The 26,519-nt window shown below is 38.4% G+C and overlaps 1 protein-coding gene across 1 annotated transcript in view; it reads right to left on the reverse strand.

Annotated features, from left to right (window-relative positions):
• myo1d (myosin 1D) overlaps nt 1-26,519 on the reverse strand; it is a 111,579-nt gene that overhangs the window by 56,532 nt on the left and 28,528 nt on the right. The window contains exons 4-15 of the mRNA XM_017695921.2: nt 25,169-25,334; nt 23,096-23,149; nt 21,830-21,925; nt 18,534-18,650; nt 18,132-18,335; nt 16,898-17,043; nt 16,687-16,801; nt 16,387-16,557; nt 3,909-3,979; nt 2,623-2,697; nt 2,392-2,524; nt 784-950 (exon numbers count right to left, since the gene is read on the reverse strand). Of these exons, the coding sequence (XP_017551410.1) occupies nt 784-950; nt 2,392-2,524; nt 2,623-2,697; nt 3,909-3,979; nt 16,387-16,557; nt 16,687-16,801; nt 16,898-17,043; nt 18,132-18,335; nt 18,534-18,650; nt 21,830-21,925; nt 23,096-23,149; nt 25,169-25,334 (1,515 nt within the window). The remainder of the gene's footprint in view (nt 1-783; nt 951-2,391; nt 2,525-2,622; nt 2,698-3,908; nt 3,980-16,386; nt 16,558-16,686; nt 16,802-16,897; nt 17,044-18,131; nt 18,336-18,533; nt 18,651-21,829; nt 21,926-23,095; nt 23,150-25,168; nt 25,335-26,519) is intronic.

Genomic DNA, 26,519 nt, shown 5'->3' on the forward strand with positions numbered 1-26,519 from the left:
TCTGAATGGCTTTGTTTATATCTTAAATGAGAAATCAGTGGAATTTCCCATACATAGATGGGTATGTATAACCAAATATATGGGTTTTATAAGTTTTTTTTAAGTTTAATTGAGTAACTGTGACAGCCACACATAGCCTCTGTATCTGAGTAAGTAACACTAACTATATCACTTTTCAAAGATTACAAAACTCCATAACTACTCAAGCCTGCACCAATGTTGGTGAATTTCAGGATTAAACTTGTGCATATGACACAGTTTCACTGGAAGCACAACATAGAGATAGAGATACAATTATCAAATGCATTTGTACAATCAATACCATCTAATCCTTATGCCATCCCATACAGTAGCCTTTGTTTAATTAAACTTTTATTTGGCTACCAACAAGACTCATTAGGTTAATTACAGCATCTGTAGCATCTTGTAAGTGTACTTACACCATGTCCTGTGTGTCATGATGGCATCCAAACAAATGTTTGCATACTATTACAATGGTATGAGCTAGTTAATTAAACATACATCTGTCTAAAGCAGAATGTGAATGTCATGGCCCCTACATAAATAAGTTTATGCTTTTCTGAAGATTTCATCCTGTTTTAAAACCTGTGCTAAAAGTTATCCTGCCCCACATGTATCTAAAAAAAAACTAAAAAAATGGTCTTCTTTATGCTTATGGAAAAATACTTCCATAAAAAACTGGATGCCATCATAATACACAAGGAACATGGTGTAAGTGCACTTAGACGAAGTTTGAGAAGTTGGTATGTAGATAATAAGTACCTCTGTAAGAAGCGAGGGTAAGTCTGACGGTTAGCGAAGCCAGCACGCCGCACTCGGACGTTCTCTAGCAGGCCCAGGTACTCCACTTGATGCTTACAGCGCTCATACTCAAACAGAAGTGGAGACTTCACGTCATTGGGTTTGATGCAGCGCACATAGTACGGTTCCTGTACACCAACAGTGGGCGAGAGTGAGCTGGTGTAAATATCCCATAAACTGTAGGCTTTCTATTTGATTATTAAGATGTTTTATTCAGTAACTATAAGATGTACAAGATGTTTTAATCAGTAACTATAATACATTATTCTGTAAGTACTATAAACTATTTTATAAGTAATAAGAAACTGTAATGTAAGTTTTCTAGTTATGAGAGTGAAAAACTAAAGTGTGGACCCACATACAGAGACTATAAACATTTTTTTTATAAGTAAACATGATGTCTTCTAAAATGAAGATGACAACTATAAAACAGCAATATTTTACTTAAAAGTTCAATTTCATACATACAATCTTGGTCTCAAAATGACAATTTAAGTAAATTATGATGATATGATTTTACATTTTATTTGCTTATGCTTAATGCTTCAACAGCATAAATGCACATCCTAAAAATAATAAACATGTGCTGATATAATTAGGGGTCCAAACACTAACACGCGCCAATAAAAATGCATTGTGAAGCAGACACCCCAATTCATCCAGAGACCATATTCGAAGGGTAGGGGCATTAAGTCAACCGCTACCCATGCTTACAGAGCTACCACTGCAAAAGTAAGGCATGTATGTCAGCAACATGAGTGTTGTAAGAGTCATGAAACGGCATAAAATAAGGCATAAAACATGCTACCAATACCTGTAGTCTGCTACCATAAAAATGGCATCTTGTCTGCTTTATATATAACCATGATGAAAATGTCACTTAGACGAAGTTTAAGTTTAGGTGTATTTTGTAGATTTTTAACACATCCTCTAGAGTGAACACACTTCTGCATATTTAAGTGAACAATTACTGTTTATTCACTGAATGTAACATACTGGAAAAAATAAACATAAAATGTGGCCTGTGGATATAGCATAATTTATATTTCATGCCTTATTTTTTCCCTATATGGAAAGGAAAATAGAAAAAGTGCAGAAAATGTTTGTTCCAGGCAGAAGATGTGTTAACTTTTTTTCACCTAATCAACCAAACATGTCATTTGGCCAGGAAACCATTTGAATATGACTGCATTATACAGCAGTGCTTACGCATTATTAAGTAGCCTTTGCTAATAAAACACCTGGGACAAGTATGTTAAAGACCCAGATTGCTACATTTATGGTGCATTAGCACTTATGCATTAGCATCAAGCTAATGGCAGATTTTTTTTTTGGCACACTGGCTTCAATAACTACATGACTCCAGTCTAAACACAGACTTTAAAAAACTAATATTATTACAACTTTTAGGTGACTTTCAGGTAATTCTTTACTTTGTATTTTGCAGTGTCACAATGAATCCTTGATTTAATATTTCAACTTTAAAGCATCCACGGTAACATTACTGTGCAGGTTTAATATCACAGTATACCAAATCACCAAATACTAGCACATGCAACAAATCACTACCTTAGAGGCCAGGTTTTCCACCAGGGAGATCATGGAGTTTTTGAAGAGGGTGGCCGCTGTGAGGGGTCGCTTAGTGACCTCAGTGATGCTCAGCTTTCCCTCAGGCCACATGGCCTTCAGAACAGGGTTGGAGCTACAGCACAGCGGAAGTGGGGAAAAAAGGACATGAGTATTAAACTAGAACAGAGCAGTGACTTTCTGTATAAATAAGACAGCATGACTAATATCAACCTGTTGTACAAAAGCCTCTTGAAGTCCTGAAACAGGGTGTCCTTGTTCTTGTCAATGAAACCCAACACGGAGTACCTGACATCGGAGATTTAACACACACACACAGATAAGTTGACATTTCACTGGAAAATACTCACCCACACACAGACACACAGAGAGTGATTTTAAACTTCCTTAACACGTTAGGAAAGGACTCTAAGCAGAGGAAATGAAAGGAGGCAAGTAGCCGATTGATTGACTTCTCCATCTGAGCCTTCTAAGTGCTACAGTAAGTGTTTCTGGCCCCAGGGAGGCCGGCCAGTAGCATTACGCCACTGGTGACTCACACAGTGCTCTACTTCTCATACATGTTCACTGAAGCAGGTATTTTTATCCCTGTCTCTAATACACAAACACATACAGTCATTTGCAAGAGTTTGGGCGTGTCTGCTCAAAATATATGCTTTTTTTACATTTTCTAAGTGAAAATAAGTATAGACAACACAGTTCTTCATATTTTAATGTGTAATTATTGTTTACAAAAATAAAACAGCATTTTATATCTTATCTTTTTTTTTTCCTCAATATGTTAACCTCATAAAATAAATAGAAATTATGATCTAATATTTGCTAGGTTGACATTTGTATAAATGCCATATTTAAGATTGTTCCCTCTAAAGCATGGATCACCAACTGGTGGAAAGCACTGGTGTGGACACAACAAACTACTTCTGTGGACCAAAACAAGCATTTGAAGAAAATTCTATATCAAATCCAGTTAACGTTTGCAAAAAATGGATGTATTTCAGAGACGTGGATATGAACTAGGACAGCATCTTTAGTACTCCTGTGCTGCAGTTTATCCAATCACAAGCATTTATGTAAATGAATTGGTCAAACGCAGCTCATTGGAACAGAGACAACAGGGCTTCAGTCTGTGGCGCTAGTTAAAATCAGAAATATTAAACGTAACTGCAAAACAAAACAATGAGTGCTTATCTATTCCCTGAGCGGGCAAACAGGGGAAAATTCAATTCTGGATACTCAAAGGATACTCTGGCATTTTTTTTGACAATAATATAAAGCCTGTTGACTCAACACAAGACTTCAGCACCTGCTCACTGCCTTCTTTTATTAAGTGTGCTTCAGGTCAACATATTTTCAAAGTACAATGAAACACATCACAATTATTGCTTGTGGTAATCAGCCATATGCTATAGATATGGTCTATAGAGATTAGTTTGGAAAACACTGGCATATTCATTTTAACTACATTAAACATTTAAGCTACCTCCAACTATACTTACACCACATCCCCAGCATAGTGACGAATGCGGAAATCACGGTCAAACTCCAGGCTCTTGTCAGTGGGGGACAGCTGTGGAAATATGCAGAGAAAAAAAAAGAGGAGTTTGGCTTTTTACAGGTGGTGATCACAGTCATACATCTCTTTCTTTGAGGTTCTTTTCTTTAGTTTAGTAACTATATGCTAAAAAGCAGTAGCCCTCTGCCTAGAGATAACATGACTTCCATTAAGGGCCAAGATGAGGGTAGTGATGCAGAAAAGCTGGCCTGCAAAACCCCAGCAAGGAAAAACGGAAAAAGGCCGCGGAGCAGGAGAGAGGGAGAGAGGATGTTTGTGGTATAAATATGTGTATATGAAAAATAAATGAAAGTATGCTTTCATTTGCCATGAGACTGGTGCACGGTGATGTGGTGACAGTAGTATATAGGCCAGTGTCTTGAGAGACAGGGGAAAGAAAGAGAGACAGAGAGACTGATCCAAGCTAGCACAAGGTGAACACTTTGCTATGAGCAAGTGCGACTGGAAATTAAAATGCATAAGGTGCTTTATGACATCTTCATGACACCAATCAATAACTGAATTATCCTTGTCAGAATTTGGAATAGGCATTGATTTGTTCGATGCGAGTTCATATGTGCAGATCTGCAACCTTCAGACTGATTCGAATGCCTTTCGCAACTGCCGTAAGAAAACATTGCATCTCTGAAACTAATTTTATAGGAGAACGACACAAAAACGAATAATTAACATTCTGAATGTAACTTTAAAACTTGAATGTTTTGCCTTTCAGACCTGTCAAGTGAACATGAAATGTTCACAAAAACCTGAAGGCAGCTGGTGTTTTCAAATAGTGCATGCGGTTTCCTTTTCTTTTTTTGAATGACTGTCCTACTTTGTTATCAAGGCTAGAAAATTGTCCCCTCAAGAAGTCTTTGGTGTACTGGGTGAAGGCAGCCAGCGCTGTTACATAAGACACAGCCGTTCATAAATATATAACACTGCTGTCAAAGAACGGTGCCCCAGCGTGCATTAAGACAGAGGACACTTCTGATCTGCTGGACGAAAAGGATGCCAACGGCAGCCGATCGCATTAAAGCAGAATAATAACTCTAAATATTCCCACAGCCACAGGAGGGAGATTTAAAAAAAGATGTTGGATTAAAAAGATATTGCAACTGTCACAAAATGTTGTTCGTGTCTTCGTCACTGTCTTGGCATGGTAGTCGATAAGGTTGCACAATACAAGCATACAATACTTGTATTACAATTGTATTGCTACAAATTACTTTTTAATATACATGTAGTATATAAAACATAGGTGAATCAATAATGTAATATGGTTATAGATTAACCAGAATAGTTTACTTTTGTTGTACGACTTTGCCAAGATTCATCAAAATGGCCTACAAATACACCATCATTTGAAACTGTAACTGGTCAGGATGATCACTGCATACAGAAAAATATTGTTGGTCAGACGGTTCATTTACATATCACAGCCTTTTGTAAAGTCATTATGCAAAGGCAAATATGACAATGGTTAACATTCAGGATATTGAGAAGGCTTGGGAGTCACCAATGCATCTGTTCCGTTTCAGGAATTTTATAAGCCTGTTTCTGTTGTGTGCTTCAGAGAGTTCCCTTCAACTGCAGCAGAGACTCAACATCTGTCTGAGAGAGCAGAAAAGGCTCCTGTCATGGCTAGAGAACCCACTTCATAGAGCACTTCACAGAAAGTGGAACAGCACACAATCAGGAAGTGTGTGAAGTCCAATTTAAAGAGCGAGTGGAGGGATACTGAAAAGTCAGAGCGGAACGTCTCAAAAAGACAGTCTTTCTCAGCGAGGCTCAAAACTTATTTCAAGTTCTATGCACTCTTTAAAATAAAAAAGGGGTTCTTTGAAGTGATGTCATGGTCCCATCTGCTAGTAGGTTTTCCATCATTATATGAAAGAAGCATGGTGGTGTTGTTACTGGATGCACTGTGATCATTTCTGTGCGAAAATGGCACTTTTGCTTCTTGGTTGAAAGAGAACAACGGCTGCATTTTTAATGATTACAGATCTACAACAAAGTGTCAACATCTAATGCCTAGTTCACACTACACGATTTTAGCCTGGTTTTTCAGTCGCCAACTGTTTTTTGTAGATCGCAGACAGAAACCTGTGGACGGAGGCAAATCGGCGATCACTTGGCGCTCGCTCAGTCGTGTAGTGTGAACGGCTGAAAGACACTCGCCGAGCCGTCGCCGAGTGGTTGCCGAGTGGTTGCCGACTAATCGCAGACGCCTGGCAAATATCTAGCATGTTTAATATCCAGCCCAGTCGGCGACTGTGAGTCAACAGCAGCGTCCAGCTACAGCCAATGGGAACGCGTAGAGAGAGAACCGCGTCACCGTTGAAGATCTCTCTGCGCGCCAGTCGAGGAGTACATAAACCGAATAACAGCTACAAGAGGTTCTCGCTCTACTTGGACACAAGAAATGGAGGAACAGTTGATGTTCCTTTTTCTTCTTTCTTTTCGCACTACAAATCAGCGCAGTGACAGCTCGGATTGCTTGTTTTTTGACGTCCATTTGGAAGAGACCTATCTTCTACGTGGTATTGCTAGTCCTCACTAGAGTTTAGTTTTCGTGTGTTCTCGTGTTTTTGGACAGCAGCCAGATGAGTCGGCGACTCCCCAGGGTGAAAGTCGTTTAATTCGTGAGCCCGTGTCGCCGATCAGTCATGTAATGTGAAAGCCACAACAACTGAAAGACTCGCGATTACAGCACAACCAGTCATGTAGTGTGAACGGCACAAAAACCTGACGACTGAAAAAGTCGTGTAGTGTGAACCAGGCATAACTCGTCACAAAACATTTTAATGGGAAATTTTAAATGAAAATGAGAAATAGTCATTAAAACAACTGTTCCTTTCACTCTCCTAGAGAGCTCAGAGCAGAAGCATTCAAGGAGTTTGAGCCACTGCAGACAAACAGTGAACAAGTCAGCCAGGTGTATTTTAACAGGGACAAGTGATTTAACGTCCCGCTCATTATGCAGAATAGATAAAAACAAGACAACCAAAAAAACTTTTTAAAATGACCAAAAAAGCCCTCACAAACTCAATAAAATAATGGAATTCATTATTTTGAATTACCAAACACTCAGTTGAGGATGCTGGGTATACTGTAGACTACATAATCTAAAAATGTTTCTGAGAAAGTTCATTTTATTTTATGAAAACTGTTTTTATGTTTCTGTTTCTATTTCAGTTTTCAGCCCAGTATGTTCTGAATTTCAGTTCACTTTCAGCCAAGAATTTTCATTTTGGTGCATCACTACTTATTATTATTATTATTACTGATTTGTTTCATCAGAGAAACAATGAAAGGTGACTGAAGTGCACAAAACGGTCTGTGATACACACAACAAGCGATGTTCAACATTTTCTTTATATATCAGAGTAAATACACTGAGAAATCAAAATATTAAAGAAAAAGTAGATTAAATTGCAGAAATGCTGACTTTCTGGACTCTGAAGGCTTTAAGAAGCACAGTTCAGACTAGTCAACTGAAAGGTTCTTCAGAGAACCAAAAGTGGTTCTTCAAGGGAACTGCTCCAAAGACCTTTTTATCCTTTATTCTTTATTTATAAGAGTGTATCTGGAAGGCAGGGACATGCTGCCATTTCCCCTTACTTGCCCACCCAACCCATCTGCCTTTACAGCTCCTGACAGCGTTCTGGCTGGCCAACATGGGCAGGGCTTCAGATGGATCAGACAGAGCAGACTGTGAGCAGCCTGCTGAGCTCCCTCCCTCACCGCATCCATCTCAATCAGTCACACCCCACCATACACACATACACACAAATACACAGGCATGCACTAAACACACACCTACAAACAAAGGAAACGAAGCTTCATCAGTGAAATAATAGCATATGCAGATGCATATCGCACATTTGATTATCCAGACAGATGGAAGGGGAATAAGAACGAGACAGCGATGAGTCACACTGCAGAGATGGGGGGAAGTGAGGGAAAACGAGTGAAAAGTAACAGGGACAGAATCTTCGCACCTCTAAATATAGAACATATCCTATAAATCAGACAATGCCTCTAAGCCCCTGTGTCTAACACAACCCAAATCTGTGATGTTGCCAAAGGAAAGCAGAGACATGTAGCAGGTGGATGAGAAACTGGGGCAGATAATTAGTAAATACAGACTCTTCATTAGTAAGCAGTAAAGGGAACTTGTGAGAGTTACTAGGTAATTGTCTTCAGTCTTTATTTATTCTCATACACAGATTTAATCTACACTATAAACAATTTTCAGATGGTGAAACACCACTAGCATTGGGGCTACATAATCACAACACTAGGCTTGCAACGATACTGTTACATACTGTAATTTCAATATGGCATTACATATATTATAAGGTTTATAAAAACCTTTTTTTTTTACTTTTTTTAAATAAAAGAGCTTGAAAATCAGCCTCCTTTGAATTCATCATTTTTTGTGATTTCAAGATAGCAAACACATTTACATATATCAGAAAACAGCACGTTAGCCATCCCTTTCATATTATAGTTATAATACATTTTTCAGCCTAGACAGCTCAGAACAGTTTTCATAGACTGGATTAAAACAAAAACAAAAACAGCCAGTTCATTGTGAAGGGCTGGAAAATGGCCAGGTAAAATGAATTTTGACTGTTTGACGTTTTGACTGTTTTGACAAGAACAATATAGGATATGGGCCATTAGAAAAAGCATGGGTAAATATACAATGTCACATTTTATATTTACCCATGCTTATATTTTATATTACTCAGTGTCACAATAACAAATACCAATGATATACTGGGCAGTCCTTATTGGCATTGCAATTTAGCCCAATCCATGTCCAAGGAACAAGTCCACGGCATTTTGGAGAATAAGCAGACCCGACAGGTTTGCCTGTGGTGGGTAATTGTGTAGACATCTTTAAGGTTTGGCTTTGCTTGGTCATACAGATTCAGGCTCCAACTTCATCCCTCCAGATCTGTTGCCACCTCCAGCAGTATGCCATCCTGCTCACCACCTGTGCCTCCTCCAACAGCATGCTACTTAAGTTGGCACCTGGCCATGCTACTAATAGAGCTCAAATCTAGTCTTGAGCAGGTCTGCACTGGACACCTAAGTCATTTATGACTCCAGTGTATGAATGTATAATAGCTTAAAAACACTGTGGTACAAACCTCTATCCACCATATCTGCATCATACGGTGAATTACCATGAACAATAACATCCCTGTTGTTGTGAGAGATTTGAAAAACACTTATAACATAAGCCAGTGGGCGGATGCTGAAGCAATAGAGCTGCTTCCTAATATTAAGTGTGCTTTGAGTCAACAGAGTCAATAAGTACAGGGAAACATTTATTGTCTGTGGTAACTGAGATGCAGTTGGGGCAGAGAGATATTGCACTGAAAAACCCTGGAGTCTTTTTTTAAAGCCTAACCTGCTTTATTTTGAGGAAAATTATATCACATGTAAACATCTTTGACAATATTTGAGGCAGTGCTTCCTTGAGGATAATAACACGCTCCATACATTTTATCCCCTTGTTGTGATGTTAGTACTGATCAGCACTCAAACTCTTTCTTCCTAGCTCTCGATCACCAGCTCTACATTCAGAAACTCCACCAGAAAAGTCCACCAGAGCAGTTGCGATGTGTAAATAAAAACAATAAAATACATCAGCATGTGGAATCTAACCTTTTAGTCTGTTCTATCTTTTCTACCACTATATAAAATAAACACGATATTGCCTTTACACTGTAATAGATTCTGAAGACCTCTACTCTATTGGTAGGCCTATTATTGGTTTGTTTCATTAGATTATGTTTTTACATATCAAAATAATTATGATGGCATTTTTAATAATAACATTACTGAACAAAAAGAGTGGATTAAAAGGCAGAAATATTTATTTGACTCAAATTTAAAAAAGGTTAAATCATCTTCAGGACAAAACATTTTCACATAGCATCTAATTCACTCTCCAAGCAGAAAACTACTATTATCACTGAATTACACAGCAATTAAACATAAAACAAATGTTTCTGCCTCTGAAGCAACACAGTTTACTGATGCAAAGCAATTTAAAAAGAGGTTTTGACCTCTCAGTGCAACAAACTGCTCTCCGGTAAAGCTAGTTTGCTCTGTGCTAGTCTGGCTCATGGCTAGGTTTAGAAAGCAACAGCTAACAGGCTGACTTCACAGAGCTTCATGAAAGCTTCATCAGCTGATGAGCACACATTCACCTCCATACAGTCAGGCATGCTGCCACGGGCTTCTATAGCAGCATCCTGTCACATGCTATACCTCCAGCCGGCACGTGGTACAATGAGGAAGCAAGACAGAAAAAGAGCAAAACAGCAGGGGGGAGTGAAGCCCCCCCACCCCTCGACAAAACATGATGTCAGAGTCATGGCGTGAACGCCTGTGTCAGCAAATAACTGTAATTAAGAGCTGCTGGGGAGCGAGGCATTAAAATAACACGCATTTAGAAAGATGAAAGCCATTTTAGGGGGTTATAGTGAGTGTGGTAAATGCTTTAATAACACTGAAAAAGTTTTCATACATCTGTAGCATATACCTGATTACCATATACAAGAATTTCCCTGCACTTAGTACAGGAGCAGGAGAAAAATAGTGACTCAGAACACACGTATAATAGAAGCCAAAGGGCAAAAGCTTTAGCACCTGCTCACTAGCCTTCATTATAAGTACATCAATACTAAATATAATAATATAAGTCAGTATTTTTTTCTGTTCTCTTAGTAAGTACTGGTTTTTATTATTTTTATTATTTTTGATTTTATTATTATTATTATTATTATCATTATTATTATTATTTGTAATCAGCTGTATCCTGCAGATGTAGAAGACATCATGATGATTTCCTATAAAAGACTCAATTCCTACACTACTCTTGCCTTTTATTTCTTTACCCTGAGATCAACTTACAGGATTTGTGTGGTTTTACATAACAGCCATAATTAGTTTTTACACGATCCCTTAGAATAAAACTGGCTGCCCTGTATTGTGCTTCAATCCAAAAGCAGTCTGGTCTGAACAACTGTTTAAAACATCTTTCACGTGTTTGGCTTGTTTGTTTTTTCCAAGTGAACATCACCACAACCCAGCTAACTCATGTAGGATGAGGTATTATAATGCGAGAAAGTGAAACTCTTCTTAAGCTAAATTCAATCTTTTAATGTCAGAGGATATTTACTGCAAGTGTTTAAAATTTTAAAAACAACATTTATTGAAGTTTAACATGGAAATATATTTGTCCAATAATAAAAAGTATGCTTTTAGCATTCTCTACTCAACTGTCAAAGAAGAGACTGTCATGTCTTTGTGGCTGTGGCTGTCATATGATTAGATGAGCTGTGGACACTTAAAAGTCATACAGAGAGCATCATGGTCAGAGAATAATTTGGGCACTACCAATGTTGCTGTGTCTGATACACATATAGAACACACTAACATGCCACTACTACTTCAGTGCTGAGAATGATCCACCACCCAAATAATACCTGCTCACTGGTGGTCCTGTGGAGGTCCTTTCCACTGAAGAACAGGGTAAAATGGGCTAACAAGGCATATAGAGAAACAGGTGGACTACAGTCTGTAATTGTCAAAGTACAAAGGGCACCTATATGATGAGTGGAGCTGAGAGTGGAGATACAAGATACAAAGTGAACCTAATAAAGTGGCTGGTTGGTGTACATGCAACACACAGCAGATCAGATCTTATAATATGGTGATGTATTTTGTCACTTTCTCTCCTTCTGTCATTTTAAAAACATGTACTTTGCAGCTAAGTTACATTAATGCATAGATCTGGAAGTAGCTCGTCCCTTACAAAGCATAAAATGTCACACAAATGGGCAAATCCCTAACCGACAGGAACTAAGCCACAGAAAGTAGAGTATGTAAATGCAGAGATGTTCCAGGTGAAATTTGAGGTTTATCAGTAAATTGAGGAATAAGCAAAGTTCTGTAAATAACCTTGCTATAACCTTTAAAGCAAGACTGGACTGGGAAATAAATTCAGCCCAGAAATCAACCAGCCCACATGAATAAATGAACTGCATGAACTGACTAACTCATCTCTTCTGCACTTCCTGAGTCCTGCAGTTCCTGTCTTGGAAAGCCAAGCAAATCATGTGCTATAATCTTCTTTGCATCTTATTTAAGTAATTTTATGGTTTTTTTGGTTGTTTATATCACGCACCTCCTCCCCTTCATGCTTTTTGGAAGTTTTCTCCATCTCACTCTCTCTCTCTCTCTCTGCAGATTTTCTATGTGAAGATTTAATACATCTTCTATATAGAAAATACACTTTCTACACAGAATAAAAAAGGCATTTTCTGCACATTTTCTATTTATTTACATAACAAACAAATAAAAATTGACCAAGGTCGCCCAAACTTTTGCACACAACTATGTCAATACATCTATGTCACCTCCTACAAAGCAAGAAGTTCTTAGCAGCACCCTTTCCATAAAACTCTACTAGAACACCACAAACGTCCCCCAGCAGGCTTGAAAGACCGCTACAAGCAATCTTACCTGTTAGCACAAAAGAAAGCTGACTAGCAAGGAAACCCAAGCTTTAAAAGGTGAAGAGAGACTTGTAGAATGATCAAGCCACCCCCCCCACTCTTCCTCTGCCTCTCCTTCTCTCTCTCCTCTCCTTCTCCCCCCTCTCCAACCATCTCTCTCCCTCTCTCTCTTCCCCAACTCTCTCCTTCTACCTCTCCTTCTCCCTCCCCCAACCATCTCTCTCCCTCTCTCCCCCATCTCTCTCCTTCTCCCACTCCTTCTCCCTCCCCCAACCATCTCTCTCCCTCTCTCCCCCATCTCTCTCCTTCTCCCACTCCTTCTGCCTCCCCCAACCATCTCTCTCCTTCTCCTTCTGCCCCTCCCCCAACCATCTCTCTCCCTCTCTCACTTCCCCATCTTTCTCCTTCTCCCTCTCCCAACCATCTCTCTCCCTCTCTCTCCCCATCTCTCTCCTTCTCCCTCTCCTTCTCCCCCACCCACACAATCTCTCTCCCTCTCCTTCTCTCTCTCTAGTGATCCGGCCTTAGAGCTGCAGCCAATGCAGGTTATGACATTGCAAATCTAAAAGAACACAGAGAATCCATGTTGCCTGTCAGGCCTCTCATTAGAGTAGAGAGGAGAAAACATTGACTCTGGCAGACACTGAAGATCTCAGGCACAGGCACTGTGATGTAGTTTCCCCTCTTTCTCTCTCTGTCTCTCTCTCACTTTTCTATATCCTGTCTCGCACTACAGTTCTCAAACTTCCTAGTTAAGGGAAAATAACTGCATTGCAAGAATCGCCTCAAGTCAAGCAGTGTGCAAAGCCTTTGCATATTTGGAACTAGTCAAGTGTGTAACTTTGTCCTGTAAGAGGAAAGACTGCAGAGAAAGTGTGAGAAGCAAAACAAGAAGGAGGGAAAAAGGGCTTGTCTGGGGATTTGGCAGAAGCCTTTTTAATGAGTGTCCCTTAATTAGGCCAGAGTTGCAGCCTGAACTGTTTAATGATACAAAGACATAATGTCAGTGTCTAAAGAGGAAATATACAGAGAGAACAGGAGCCAAATAGCCAACTTGGCTATTAAAACAGTCTGGTTTCATGTGTAAATCACTAAAATGAACACCTATGAATAAAAGAACTAAGTTTTATTCAGCTTCTGCCCAATTCTTCGCTCTTTTTTCTGTTACACCTGTGTGATATATTGTTTTTTCTTCATTGTGATATCTGCCCTACCAGCAACACTGATACTGCAGAAGGCTGCAACATATAAATAAATCTCTAACCAATCACAGCACTTTTTACTGTGTGCTGTGAATATCTCGTGCAGTCACAGCTCCAGAAGAGAATTTCTGTGGGTGTTTTGATTAATCAAAGTACTTATGTACTCCAACACTTTGTTAAAAATAATGAATTGTAAACATGTCACATTTTTTAATAATTAATGTGTATCTATAAAGTGATTTTTTTAAAACAATACTATAAAGTGCATCCTAAACATAACACAGAATTGCGCAATAGCCAGAGACCACCTTTCATTTATTTAATTTCCTTTCAAAACGACCATTAAGTACGCATTCCTTTTTTAGCATCAGGAAAAAAGCATAACAAATGTACACATATATTTGACAGAATTTTACACAGAAACCTCACAGATCAATATAAAATCAGATTTTCTCAGCATTTAGTGTGTCCATCCTTCGTCTATATTACAGCTTCTATTCTTTTTAGGATATCTGCTTGCAGATTAAAAAAAAAAAAATCTACAGGGATCTTTTTATACAGCTCCAAAGTTCAGTTTCAGATGTCTATTTTTGGTGTTCTATGCAAATGTTGTCTTCTCACAGTGGGTTTTTCCGGACCTGAATCAAGAGCAGAGCTTGATTTCTCCTATATCTCAAAGCTGAAAGCTTTAACTATTGTCTCTCTAATGGTGACAGTTTTAGTGATCTATCAGGTCTTGCACAGTTTGCAAATCCCAATTTCTGTAGATCTATTAAATATATTTTTTAACTCCAGTTTTAGAAACTCCTGCTATTTAGATGCACAAGAGAAAGAAATCTGCGGTTAAGGCAGCTTCAGGGAACCTTTTGTTGGAAGGGCAGCTGTAGGACTGAAAGGATGAGAGTTGAAGAGGCAACTTAAATACTGACAGACATTCCACTTAGAGTTAGAGGTATTTGAGTAACTTTCCATTAAACACAATTCCTACTTTTTTTCTTACACAGCAGAATAAATAGCATGCACTTAATGGCTGTGTTTACTAGAAATTCTATATGCAAAAGGGTGGTCTGCGACTTTTGCACAGTATATAGCAATATACCCACAATACTACCATTATACCCCTATTGCATAGCTCTGTGTTTTGTAATGAATGGGAAAAAAATTATGAATGCAAACACTCAGTATATCAGACATACATTTAACACATGATTCACTGTGTATGCACACATACAAAAATGGCAGGAATGAGTCAGTTCCTCTCTCTTGGCTGAACTAACAGTGCTATGATACCTCTACAGTGAGCAGTAATATCCTGCATTACAAATGAGCAGCATAAGCTAATTAACATTTCTGTACCTAGGGAGATTTTTGAATATAGCATCAGCCTAATGCAGAAGAATTACCAAATGCAGGATGCTCTTATTCATTTCCCTACTCTCACACCTCTGTAGGGCTGCACAATAAACTACACTGCTAATCACTGTCACAACATTAACCTTCACAATACCGGCCTTGCAAAATATATAATAAAGCCTCTAACCAATCACTGAATGTTTAATTGGGTGCTGTGAGTATCTTGACCAGATACAGGCATTATTTGCATGTTGAGATGAAATAAGAGATTTACATCACCCAACAAACATAAATCATTTTGGTCAAAATAATACAAGCCAGTCTTGGTGTCATATTTTTGTAAAGTTTTACCAGTTTGCTATTAGGGTACTGCAAGGCATACTGTGATTGCAATATGTAGCATTACAAACAATACTGTGCAGTCCTACTGCATGGTATGTATCAGTGTTTTTATGTTCGCGACATACAAGGACAGTGTGATGTGATGAAACAGCAACTTGCTATCCATGCTCACAGCCTACTCTCTGCCCCCTGTGCTGCATAGACAACAAATTAAGACTAGAGGAATACATACAGCCTCAAACATCTACAGCCTAAGGTGCTTTAGCAAGGAAACCATGATCAATGTACTCATTTATTTAGTTTCTCTCTTTTACCCTTATAGAGCTAACTACATCACTGTGTTCCTTTAGCTTAGTTTTCCTCCATCTCACGCTCTCTCTTGCGCACCTTTGCCAAGGCTGTGAGACACCAGTCTCAATAGCTCCCATTGGTTGTAAGTGACATCACCTAGAGCTCAATATAGAGTCAGAGAGAGGGATGTCTTTCCCTGATCACTGTTGCCCTCTTGTGTCCATTTGAGAAATTAGTGATTACGGAAGTCATGCAACAGATTCAAGTTTGGTTGAATTATGAATTACGAGCCAGCAAACAAAAAGTTCAAAAAAGGGTTCAAATCCCTGGACTGCATAGTTATTCACAGGACATACAATTAACCCCCTATGGCCCCAGGTGGTACTGCACTAGACTGGGTATAGTAAGGCAGAAAAATGACAAATTTACTTTGTAAGATGAATATCACATAACAAATAAGCAATTGACTCCAACTGTTGCAAAAACCAAACTGCTTATTGCTAGTTGTTCATACTGTATATAATAAAGCTTAATTGCTAAGATATAAGCAAAATAATATTGATGTTTATATCCCATTATCTGTACATATCTACTTATTTGCATTTCTTCATCTGACCTGGGAAACCCATCTTCACTGTAGTTAAATACAACAAACTAAAGGCAAACACAAGTAAGTGGGGTACTATACCTTACGGCTGGTGTAGTGAGCATGCTTTGCCAGTTTGCTGTTGAGTGCCTGGAGGAACATCTCATCAGTCACCTTCCCCACGTTCATACAGGCCTCATCCAACACAGAGAAGATTCCCTTATGCTGCAGCTCCACCAGGTCCACAATAATCTGATTATTAAAGTAATCAATCTGCCCAGCGCACACACACAGACAAAAATACAAAAGGTTTATATGAGCATCAAAACATGTACAATATCATTAAGTAGGCTACCCATAGAAAAATCAGGAGTTATAAGGAAGATCCAGAAATGGTCTTACATGTTTCCATGGGATGCCCTCTCGTTGGTACTCTTCCTGCTCCTGTTTCAGCACCAGCTGAATGAAGAGCTGCTGCAACTTTTCATTGCAGTAGTTTATGCAGAACTGCTCAAAACTGGAAAGGTAAAGGGAATGTTAGTAAGGGGATGTAGGGATAGATGGATAGATGGATGGATGGATGGATGGATGGAGATGAAGACAGACATTTCACCTGTTGTTCTGAAAAATCTCAAAGCCATATATGTCCAGCACTCCAATCACTGTGTTCTTCCCATGGATTCTGGCATCATAGTTCTTCACCTCAATAATGTCATTGATTCTTCCCACAATCCAACAGAAGAGGCGCTCATAAATAGCCTAGACAGTACACAGCACAGTCAATAGCAATTAGAAGGACTTGGTAGAAGATCCAGAGGAGAGTTAACAAAACGCTTCTACTCTTTGTGCTTTGTGTTAAAGATCACGTTTAAATATATACATTACTGTGGAAAAGACTAAATACTCAGAATAAACAAACAGTTTAAAATCATTTATCAGGACAATAACTGTGTCACTGCATGTAAAAATGCCATGCAACATTAGAATAATTGCAAACAAACATAAATGCAGTAAAAAGTAAAAAAAAAATAATAATAAAAATGTAGTTGACATCTTTTGAGCTAGTTTGAAGAGCACACGTCTAGTTCCAGACTTCTCCTCAATGCCACCAACCACTGCATAGATTTGTTATGTCTGGTTGTCTTTCCATCACCTGCACAATTGATTTAATGTAAATGGCCTGTATAATGAAAAACAAATTGTCCTTGTTCTTTTTAAATAAAATAAAATTTGATGTAGAACGTACACATTTCTGAAGTTTCAAATTGTACTATTCACTCCATTTAGTCCATGCAGTCCAAATATGGAAAATAAGCAGCAAAAATAGCTAATTGTTTCATTTATTGTTGTTGTGATGTCACAAAAATGGTGCATTTTCATATATTTGCCTGTTCAACCTACACCTATTTAGCCCCACCCATGCATGTTGAATTTATACAGAGTGCTTCTTCCTGGACTATTTCTATAAAGACAAGTTTGAAAATGGTTAAAGAAATAATTTGCTTTGCTTTCCTTAGGAAATAAATTTGCAGGAAAACTGCATGTATTCTGCTGTCATAAAGCATTTAATATTTAAGGATATGCCACACCTAATTTTACATTCTTTCGACATTAGATTACAGTTTGTAAGCCTGCATCTTGTGAGTAATACTCATTTTGTAAACATTACAGGAATCAGGGAGAACATCTGACAGAAGAAAATTCAGAATTCTAAAACCCTCACCTCCGCCTTAACATATTTGTGGTCCAGTTAGTTCTATTAATAGCTATTATATGGCCTGTGCACTGCTAGACAAACCCCTGGACTGCTACAGTACAGATGATCATTAAAATGAGGTCTGCTTTACCTTGGCTAGAGCGTCCCGGCCATAACTGGCCTCTTGGTCCGTGTGCTGCTTGTCAATGACATCACGTCCTGTTGCCACAGTGCGGTAGAGTAGGGCCTTCTCCACATTCTCCTCTTTAGTAGACAACAGCTCCCCCAGCACTGCTACCAGCTTAGAATTCTCAATCAGAGTCACATCCCCATCATTGCCAAATTTTAGGTTTCCCTGGAGAAGGACACAGTGTTCCTCATAAATTCTTTACAGACACATTGGCAGGGGTAAAGCAGTACTGTCAGGATTACAGAACTCACTACAGTTAAGAAAATTTACTACTATGTAAAACCTACTGTGTTACAAGGTTTACAAGGACACAACACAAAGTAGATGAGTAAGCATGCGCAAAGTTTTTATAATGAAGGTTACCAGGTGCAGGATGGTAGCCAAGATCTTGTAGACTGTGTGGATTTCCTCTGTAGTGAATCCTATCACCTTCATGGCATCTGCTACAGCTTTGAAATCCGCACTGTCGTTGATTGAAGACTACAGAGATGACAGAAAAAACATGGCAACGCTGGTTTTAGTCACTAGCACTGGCTGATCTGGTTAAAAAACCAGATCACGAACACTGAACAAAATGTTATCATCGAATACGGCTGCAAAATTTGTTGTTTGTTAACAGCTATCGTGACCCGGCCCTTTGATGAAGAAAGTAAAAAAAAAAAAAAAAAAAAAAAAAAAAAAAAATCAAATTTATATGTAAACAAATTTTCAAATTATGGTTCTTTAGTTTGGTGCTCAAGCTACAGGGCTAACATCGCTAACAAACACTAGAATTCAATAGTCACCCAAATCTTTTCCATACATTAATCCCCAAAACCACCTCAAACTGCATCCAGGTCTTTACGGAAGGAGCAATATGTAAGACGACCCAACATTCCAAATTCATACTCAGTTCCAGTTCCTCCCCCTCCTCCCTTTTCACTCCTCCCCTGTTTACTTGCCAGTCTAGAAGAAACACTGCAAGTTCAGTATGAATTTCATCTCTTTTCTCACCAAGAGCTGTTAGCAATGCTAATGCTAACACTTGCTTTGCTTCTACTTATGTCACGAGCGTGGTTTTTATGCATGTGGGCGTGCTATTTCTTTATCCTCTCATGTTGGACTGATGACTCTGTGCTACAGTGACTCACTATCGCCCCTTGAGATACAGTTGTATTACAAGACAGGACGGGCTGGGGTTAGCATGCTAACTTCACTCACCATCTCTGCAACACAATACAAACATTTTGAGGATGAACTTACATCAAATATTTGGGTGACTGCTGACAAAAGCTAGAAGTCAACAGTGTTGGCTACGCAGTTCCAGTGTTAAACTAAAAAACATGTCTTGGCTGATTAACTACATCTAAGGTAAGAGCGGAAAGAGGAATAGATCTGATAAAATAATGCAGGACGATCTTTAACTATGTCACAACATTAAATTCACCAATGTATACTGTAAAGCACAATATGTTGCAATATAACTGCAGCACTGGCATTTTGTCTATATAATACAGCCCTATGGAAGTAAAAACAGAATCATTGTTAGAAAACGATAGATAAAGGAAGAATTGTAAAATACAGTCAGTTTTGAGATCAGATTTAAAAGCAACATTTTTAAATTGTACTTTGCATAACAAGAACATATGGAAAACTATCACTTATCCCATAGAGTGTGAATATTATTTCACCTGTATTCTATTTCTCTATGGTATTCTCATGTTACATCAACATATCCCACAGGCCACGCTTCAAAACACCTGGTCACATCACTAACACTAATACCAAATTAATTTAGCCTCATGAGTAATACCTTTTCCCCAAACACTACAATACAAAACATTCACCTTTGGTTACTTCCACACATGGTGGTAAAGGAAACTGATTTATTATTACTTCTACAGTGTAATTTATAGCACCACAATTAAAGCCAGAGACACACTGATGCGGTACCTAATTCCTCGTCTCACACTGAGAACAACAACTCAGGGGTTTCTAATTATTCCAGTCCTCTGGTGGCTCACATAGCCAGCAGACTGGGGCTTAATTCATACAGTAGGTAACCGTGAAAATTACAGCCCTCTGAATGCAAAGCGAAGCTTGACCAGAAAAAAATGGAACATGGCACACAATGTACAAACCGCTCCAGCCTGTTCTAGAGCAACTTTAACCTCACAACCCAGATTGTTCCATGACATCATCTGTTTGTTGTCATAAATTTGTTTTTGTTCCCTCTCATTAAACTCTTATGCAGACACAGCTGAGCAGCCCCCTGTAATTCTGCTCAATGACTCATCAGGATAGAACCATGACAAGCTTACATAACATGTAACTGATATTGCACACCGTTTTGACCAGTGTAACAGTTGTGTTTGAGGTGATAAACATTTTAAAACATTGTGTAATATTCACAGCCGAGGTCTGAAAAAACAATAAGCTACAACAAAGACTCTAGACAATGGATAACTGATTGCATTCCCAACAATAAGTCATATCCTTTACCTCTTTAAGGATACAACTGAATATCATCAAATATGGCCAAGAAAAAAAATAAGGATTCTATGTAGAATTACTTGTGGATCAGCTTCAGACACTTTTAAACACAGAGATTTCTCAGAGTGAGGCCTTAAAGACCTTTAGGTTCCTCAATGACCTTTAGCTGGCTTTGCAAAGTGAAACTTTCATGCAACTAGTCGCATGTTACACAATTTAGGTGAAAACTGACAGTCACACAAAGAAACGCATATTTAATTATTAGTTAACCAAATTAGCAGCTCATACATTTTTGGTACACTTTATCTTCCTAGCTAGATCAACTAATCTGCATGGTGTTGACAGATTTGCAGCATTTTTATAGCTTTTGTTTATTGTTTTTCCAGCAGTCACTGCTGTTCTTTTCTATTACTATGCCTATGGCTCTTTACTACATACTTGACTTTTTAATCTGCTCTGTGCATACTAAGCCTTAAATGTAAAACAGACATTACGGTTCTTGATGTCTCACTCATCCTGTCCCAGAAGCAGAAGTTCATTCATCTGTAATATTTTTTAGCACTTGGATCTTTATGATTTGGAGCTCTGTGTAAAATCATGAGGTGTCAAGAGAAGAAAAAATAAATAATCTGACTATATCAGATAACAGCAGGGTAACAAAGAATAAATGATGGCACAAGCAGCCGTTTAAACAGCTGTTAGCATTATCTGGCTGGTTACAGAAACATTAGCTTCAAGAAACTCATTTGCTGTTGTGGCTCAGGAAACTGAAATACCGAAACACAACCAACTTGCATAAAGTTAATCAATTCTTCAAATTATGTTATTAATCACGTGACGTGTTGTCAGCATTTTGACTGGCTCTTTCAATGACTGAGTTTCAAAGTTTGTGACTCAGTTTGACTCGTTAGGTTTCAAGCAAATAAAGTTGCATGCAAGTCTCGGTGTGAAGCCAGCTTTAGGGCACTCGGTTCTTTCACTAAGTACAGGGAAATGTGTATTAATTATACCTTAGTTAGTGATTCTACACTACAGATGCAACAAGTAGAGATCAGGTTGAACAACACTGGAGTATTTCTTTAACCAAACCATGCATGGAAAGTTCTTTAGGGAAACAAAGGCGGCAATATTTCAATAAACCCTTTTAGCACCTTTATATCCTTAAGAGTGGAATTTGAATGAAATACCTTAATATGGCCTCCAACTTTAATGTAACTGTAAGCTGTAGGGTCCTTCTGGATGTGTAAGGATCGCAGCAAAGACTCTGGAGCTCCTTTCACAAGCTGGGCCAAACAAACAACAGAGAGGTTAGAGCAATGTTGAAGGGAAATATATACAAAATTTAATGGTAAGGATGCAAGCAAAGTCACTCAAAGGTTTGGTAAACTGGTATAGAGAAGATTACGGAGTCAGAATTTTTGACTGTAATGGCGATAGAAACTAGACGTCCAAAATGTTTAACGTCTTTAAAAGTTCACAGAATGTTTTACATGAAATAATAGTCATTATATGATTATGATAGTTTTAAGTTAAGATTCTGGCCTATGCTAGAGAAATAGGACATTTTAGGCAAAATATATCCCCAAAAAAAACTGTATTTTTTTTTTATCCGATTTAACCACAGACATTCCCTATAAAAACTAGTTAAACTAGTCAAATCAAATAGATAGTAAATAAAATATCTGTGTTGTAGACATCACAAGCCCTGGTCCTTATTACCTCCATTGAAAAAAAAATGTGAAACAAAAAGATTATTTAACCATTTAACATTACATTACTCAGGGGTGCGTCTCCTAAAAGCAATTTAGCATAAAGACAATTCTTAAATGGTAAAGTAAGCATTACAGTGAATACTCTCTCTAACAACTAAAATGATCTTTTAATGATGCTTTTAGGGAAAATGAGCCCTGACTTTCCATACCCCTCAATGAAAAATGTTATATATAACTACTACTTTGATCCATTTACTTGAATTTTTTACTGCCTTGGACCACTCTCGAAAGTTAAGTACAATTGAAGTCTCATATATGCCATGAGATTTAAGTCCAGGATCCAAGTATTTGGTCATGAAAACAAGAAAACAGCTGTATGTGTCATGTGCGACTTTTACCTACTTTGCAAAAACTCCAAATTATATGTGAAAATCTCCCAACATAAGTAGGCGTACGAGACCATAGTGAACTGGTGTGCTGCTAGATTTGGATAACAGACTCACATAACATAATGAAGAGCAGACAAGCTGAGAAACTCCTTCTAGAGAATTACTGAAGCACTGCTATTTCCATTAGCATAACAGTGAGTAATCCTTTATTTTTAGTAGATGGCTGTGGCTGTGCAGTCATAAACACTGGTCTGCAAGCATCTGGCTGATGTGAGTCATAACAGGGTTTAGACATAATGTGAACCTCAACAACAGACTCGATTCTACCCTGCTTCTGCTGTTATTTACTCACCTGGTAGAACGAATGAAAACTTCGCTCTCCTTCCTGCTGGAAGATCACTCTAGACTGAAGCGCAAGTAGAACATTTAAGAGAAGTTAAATACAAATAAGACAGAATAAGTTTGTTTACGGTTTAAAAATACAGATGGTAAACACAAGCCCACATTTCAGAGTGCAGAGCTTGCCCGAACAATTTGAACACTCAAATATTCGTTGATTACAAAAAAATGTTAGCCTAAAATATATTTCATCAGCAAAGGTCTTCAGGTCTTCAACATATAACATTTTCATGATAAATGGATAAGTAGAAGTGCTAACTGTTTGGGACAAGTTCTTGTTGCATTAGCTTGCAGTTAAAAGTGAGCAACATGACAATATTTTATCATGACCATTTATCATTATAATTTTCACAACACATTCTTCTGAGCATATCATGGATATCATCAGTGCGTAAGAAAAAAAATAACTAACTGTGTGTCATACAAACTGAGCATAGTTAGGCCTATTAAATTGGATTTAATGCACTTTATAAAACATTGATTTAAAAAAAAAAAAAAAAAAAAACTGTAGCCTGTAGCACTGAAATATCATGCTTTAATATTTTTATCATATTACCCACCCCTACTGGCAGTGAAAGTTACATTTTTCCTTCTCCTGTAAAGTTACTATAGCACACTAAAGAAAGTGTGAGTGTGTGATTTGACTGGATCTCTACAGAGTTTGTGCTTCACTCAACACGAGCATGTTGTGTGAGTGTGAACAGATCATCTTCTTTTCTCTCTTGGCTACCCATCTGTTCCCCATGGTTATTTGCCAAAATCCACGATGAGTTTTGTGATGGCACCTGAGGACTGGCTGGATTGTACTCAGTGGCTGATATGGAGTATGCATGAACTGTCATCAGCCTCCAAGTACATGCAGTGTCAGTCCCCGACAGTAGCACTGACTATGTTCTCTAGCCTCCTGGCACATCAGAGCCACCCTCACCATTCTCCCTCTCTGTCACCCTTCTGATGCCACCATTGCTGGGATTTTCAGAGATACTGGAAAAACAGGTGTATGTGGGAACTGAGCTGCTTTCCTAGTCGACGGCACTGAACCCAAAAGTTTCAACTAAGAAACGTCGGCCACCTCCACTTCCTAAACACTGCCCTCAGCTCAACCATCCCTGGATATGCTCTCCATCTGACAGAGCACTTCAGCCACTACCACAGCAACATCCACATCCATCATCTCTTCAGGAAGCACATGGTATTGCATGTTCTGTCAACAAAGCTGATAATCTCAAAGTTTGATATCTCCAGGGTTTCCACTGCAGTTGTGATAATATTCAAAATGATGGCAAAACAAGCTCAGACCAATGGTGCCTGTAGACAATCATTTTCCTGCTCTGATTGGAAACAGAATGAAAAAAGCTCAAATCATATCTTTTTCATCAGACTGGAAAACTGGGTAGGGCTTTCCAGAAGAGTTCTTAAATGGTTCCAATCACACTTGGAAGATAGGACCTACTTTACTGCCATCAACAACCATGTATATAAACAGGAAGTGTTGACCCGTAGTGTCCCACAAGGATCTATTCTTGGGCCCTTACTGTTCAATCTTTTAAATGCTGCCATTGGGCCAAATCCTTGCTATGTAAACGACTGACTTAGTTATCTCACCTGATGACTACAGTTCCATTGAGACTTTATGAGTCAGTAAATAACTGTATGAAAGAAATGTTACCATATTTGAGTGAAGCACTTTGAATTGCCACTGTGTATGAAAGGTGTCATACAAATAAACTTGCCTTGCAAGTAAAAATAAATAGGCTGTTTTAATGGATTTAAGACGTGCCTCTAGTTTGTTGTGACAACACAATTAAAAAGGAACTGTATATGTTCAGTCACACAAACAGCTATATAATGCTTCAAATATTGTTTTATGGGTGTTTTTCAGAATGAGTCTTTGAGTATTCTGAAATATCAACAAGTATTACATGCTGTTTAGGCCAGCCCTGCTAATATGAATGGGGAAAAAAAATAAATCCAAGCCATCTCCTTGCATCCTTTGCTCTTCTCTAGCATGTACAACCCTACCTACCTTCTCCAGCAAGTAGTTATTGATATGGCCACCAATGGGGTCCCCCTTAAAGTCGAAGTTGATATCCATGTATTTTCCAAAGCGACTCGAGTTATCGTTGCGGTTGGTCTTGGCATTTCCAAAAGCCTCCAGGACACAGTTGGATTTCAGCAACATGTTTTTTACTCTGTGAAAACAGGAATAATCTTTACATTTCCAAAGCTTTTATTAGTTTCTTGTGGATTAGCTTACCACTCTTTGAGACTTAGTATGCTTACTTCAGTATGCACTAAAAGGCTACTGAAATCCATCCCAGTCTTAGCCGCCATGAGCGACTATGCACATGTCCACGGTCGCATGGGCCCAAAATATCACCAGCCTGGTCACATACTGCTCTAAGCCCTGGTCCACAGCAGCAATGAGTACAGTGAGAGCTGTATGGGTCAAACCTCAGTTTGTTCAGCACCCAGAGTGCATTTGGATTACCACCACCCTCGTACTTCCACAGAAAATTTCCACAAAAATCTACACTAAGGTCTGAACGCTCACTGACTGTACAGACTCCAATGGGTGAAACCAACACTCATGTTATGGTCTGTATTTGCTGAGATTTACTGAACTATGGTCTGTTTTTACAAAGCACTGACCTTCAGATAATTTTGGTGACAATAGCATATCAACATGAGCAATGGGCACTGTTTGCAGAGTCGGTATTACTGAATCCCTTATTTGTGATTAATGTCAAACACTGAAAGCTGGAATCCTGCATATTTTACTGCTAACAGAAGTGGCAGAACATGTGCAAGTATGTTCACATTGTGTGCCTATTCCTGTACTGTACAGAAACTTGTATTTCTCAAATTATACATTTGAGTAAAGCAAGTGCTTAGTACAGTGGTTTGTCATTTATTCAGCTGAGCTGACTAAATACGACGCAATATATTTTCAACTCTTCCAGCCCACTGCTATTTTCACTCTGCCCTACATTTCACTTCCATTACTGTCATTTCCTTTGAGGCTAACTCTAATGTATTATTCACTTCTGAATTAAGAGTAACTTTGCTCACTTTTACTGTTTGTACCAGGAGACCAGCTCTGCTCTCATACAGCTCTATGACATACTGAATCATACTTACTAGGGTCACTAGTAGAAACTTTTAGCTCCCTTAAAACTTCATGCATGGGCACCTTGCCTTGCCTCATCTCTCTTAGCAGCAGTTGTCACAACATTTAAAGGCATCCAAGTTTTCATGACCCTACCCATTGTGTTATAGCTTCATAATAAGTTAGCATGTAGCAAGCTGTGAATATGAATATAAGCAACATTACTACAAATCAATACACTGCATTAAACTGGCTGAAATTCTAAGAT

Source organism: Pygocentrus nattereri, chromosome 13 (genome assembly GCF_015220715.1).
Source record: "Pygocentrus nattereri isolate fPygNat1 chromosome 13, fPygNat1.pri, whole genome shotgun sequence".
NCBI classification, from domain to species: Eukaryota; Metazoa; Chordata; class Actinopteri; order Characiformes; family Serrasalmidae; genus Pygocentrus; species Pygocentrus nattereri.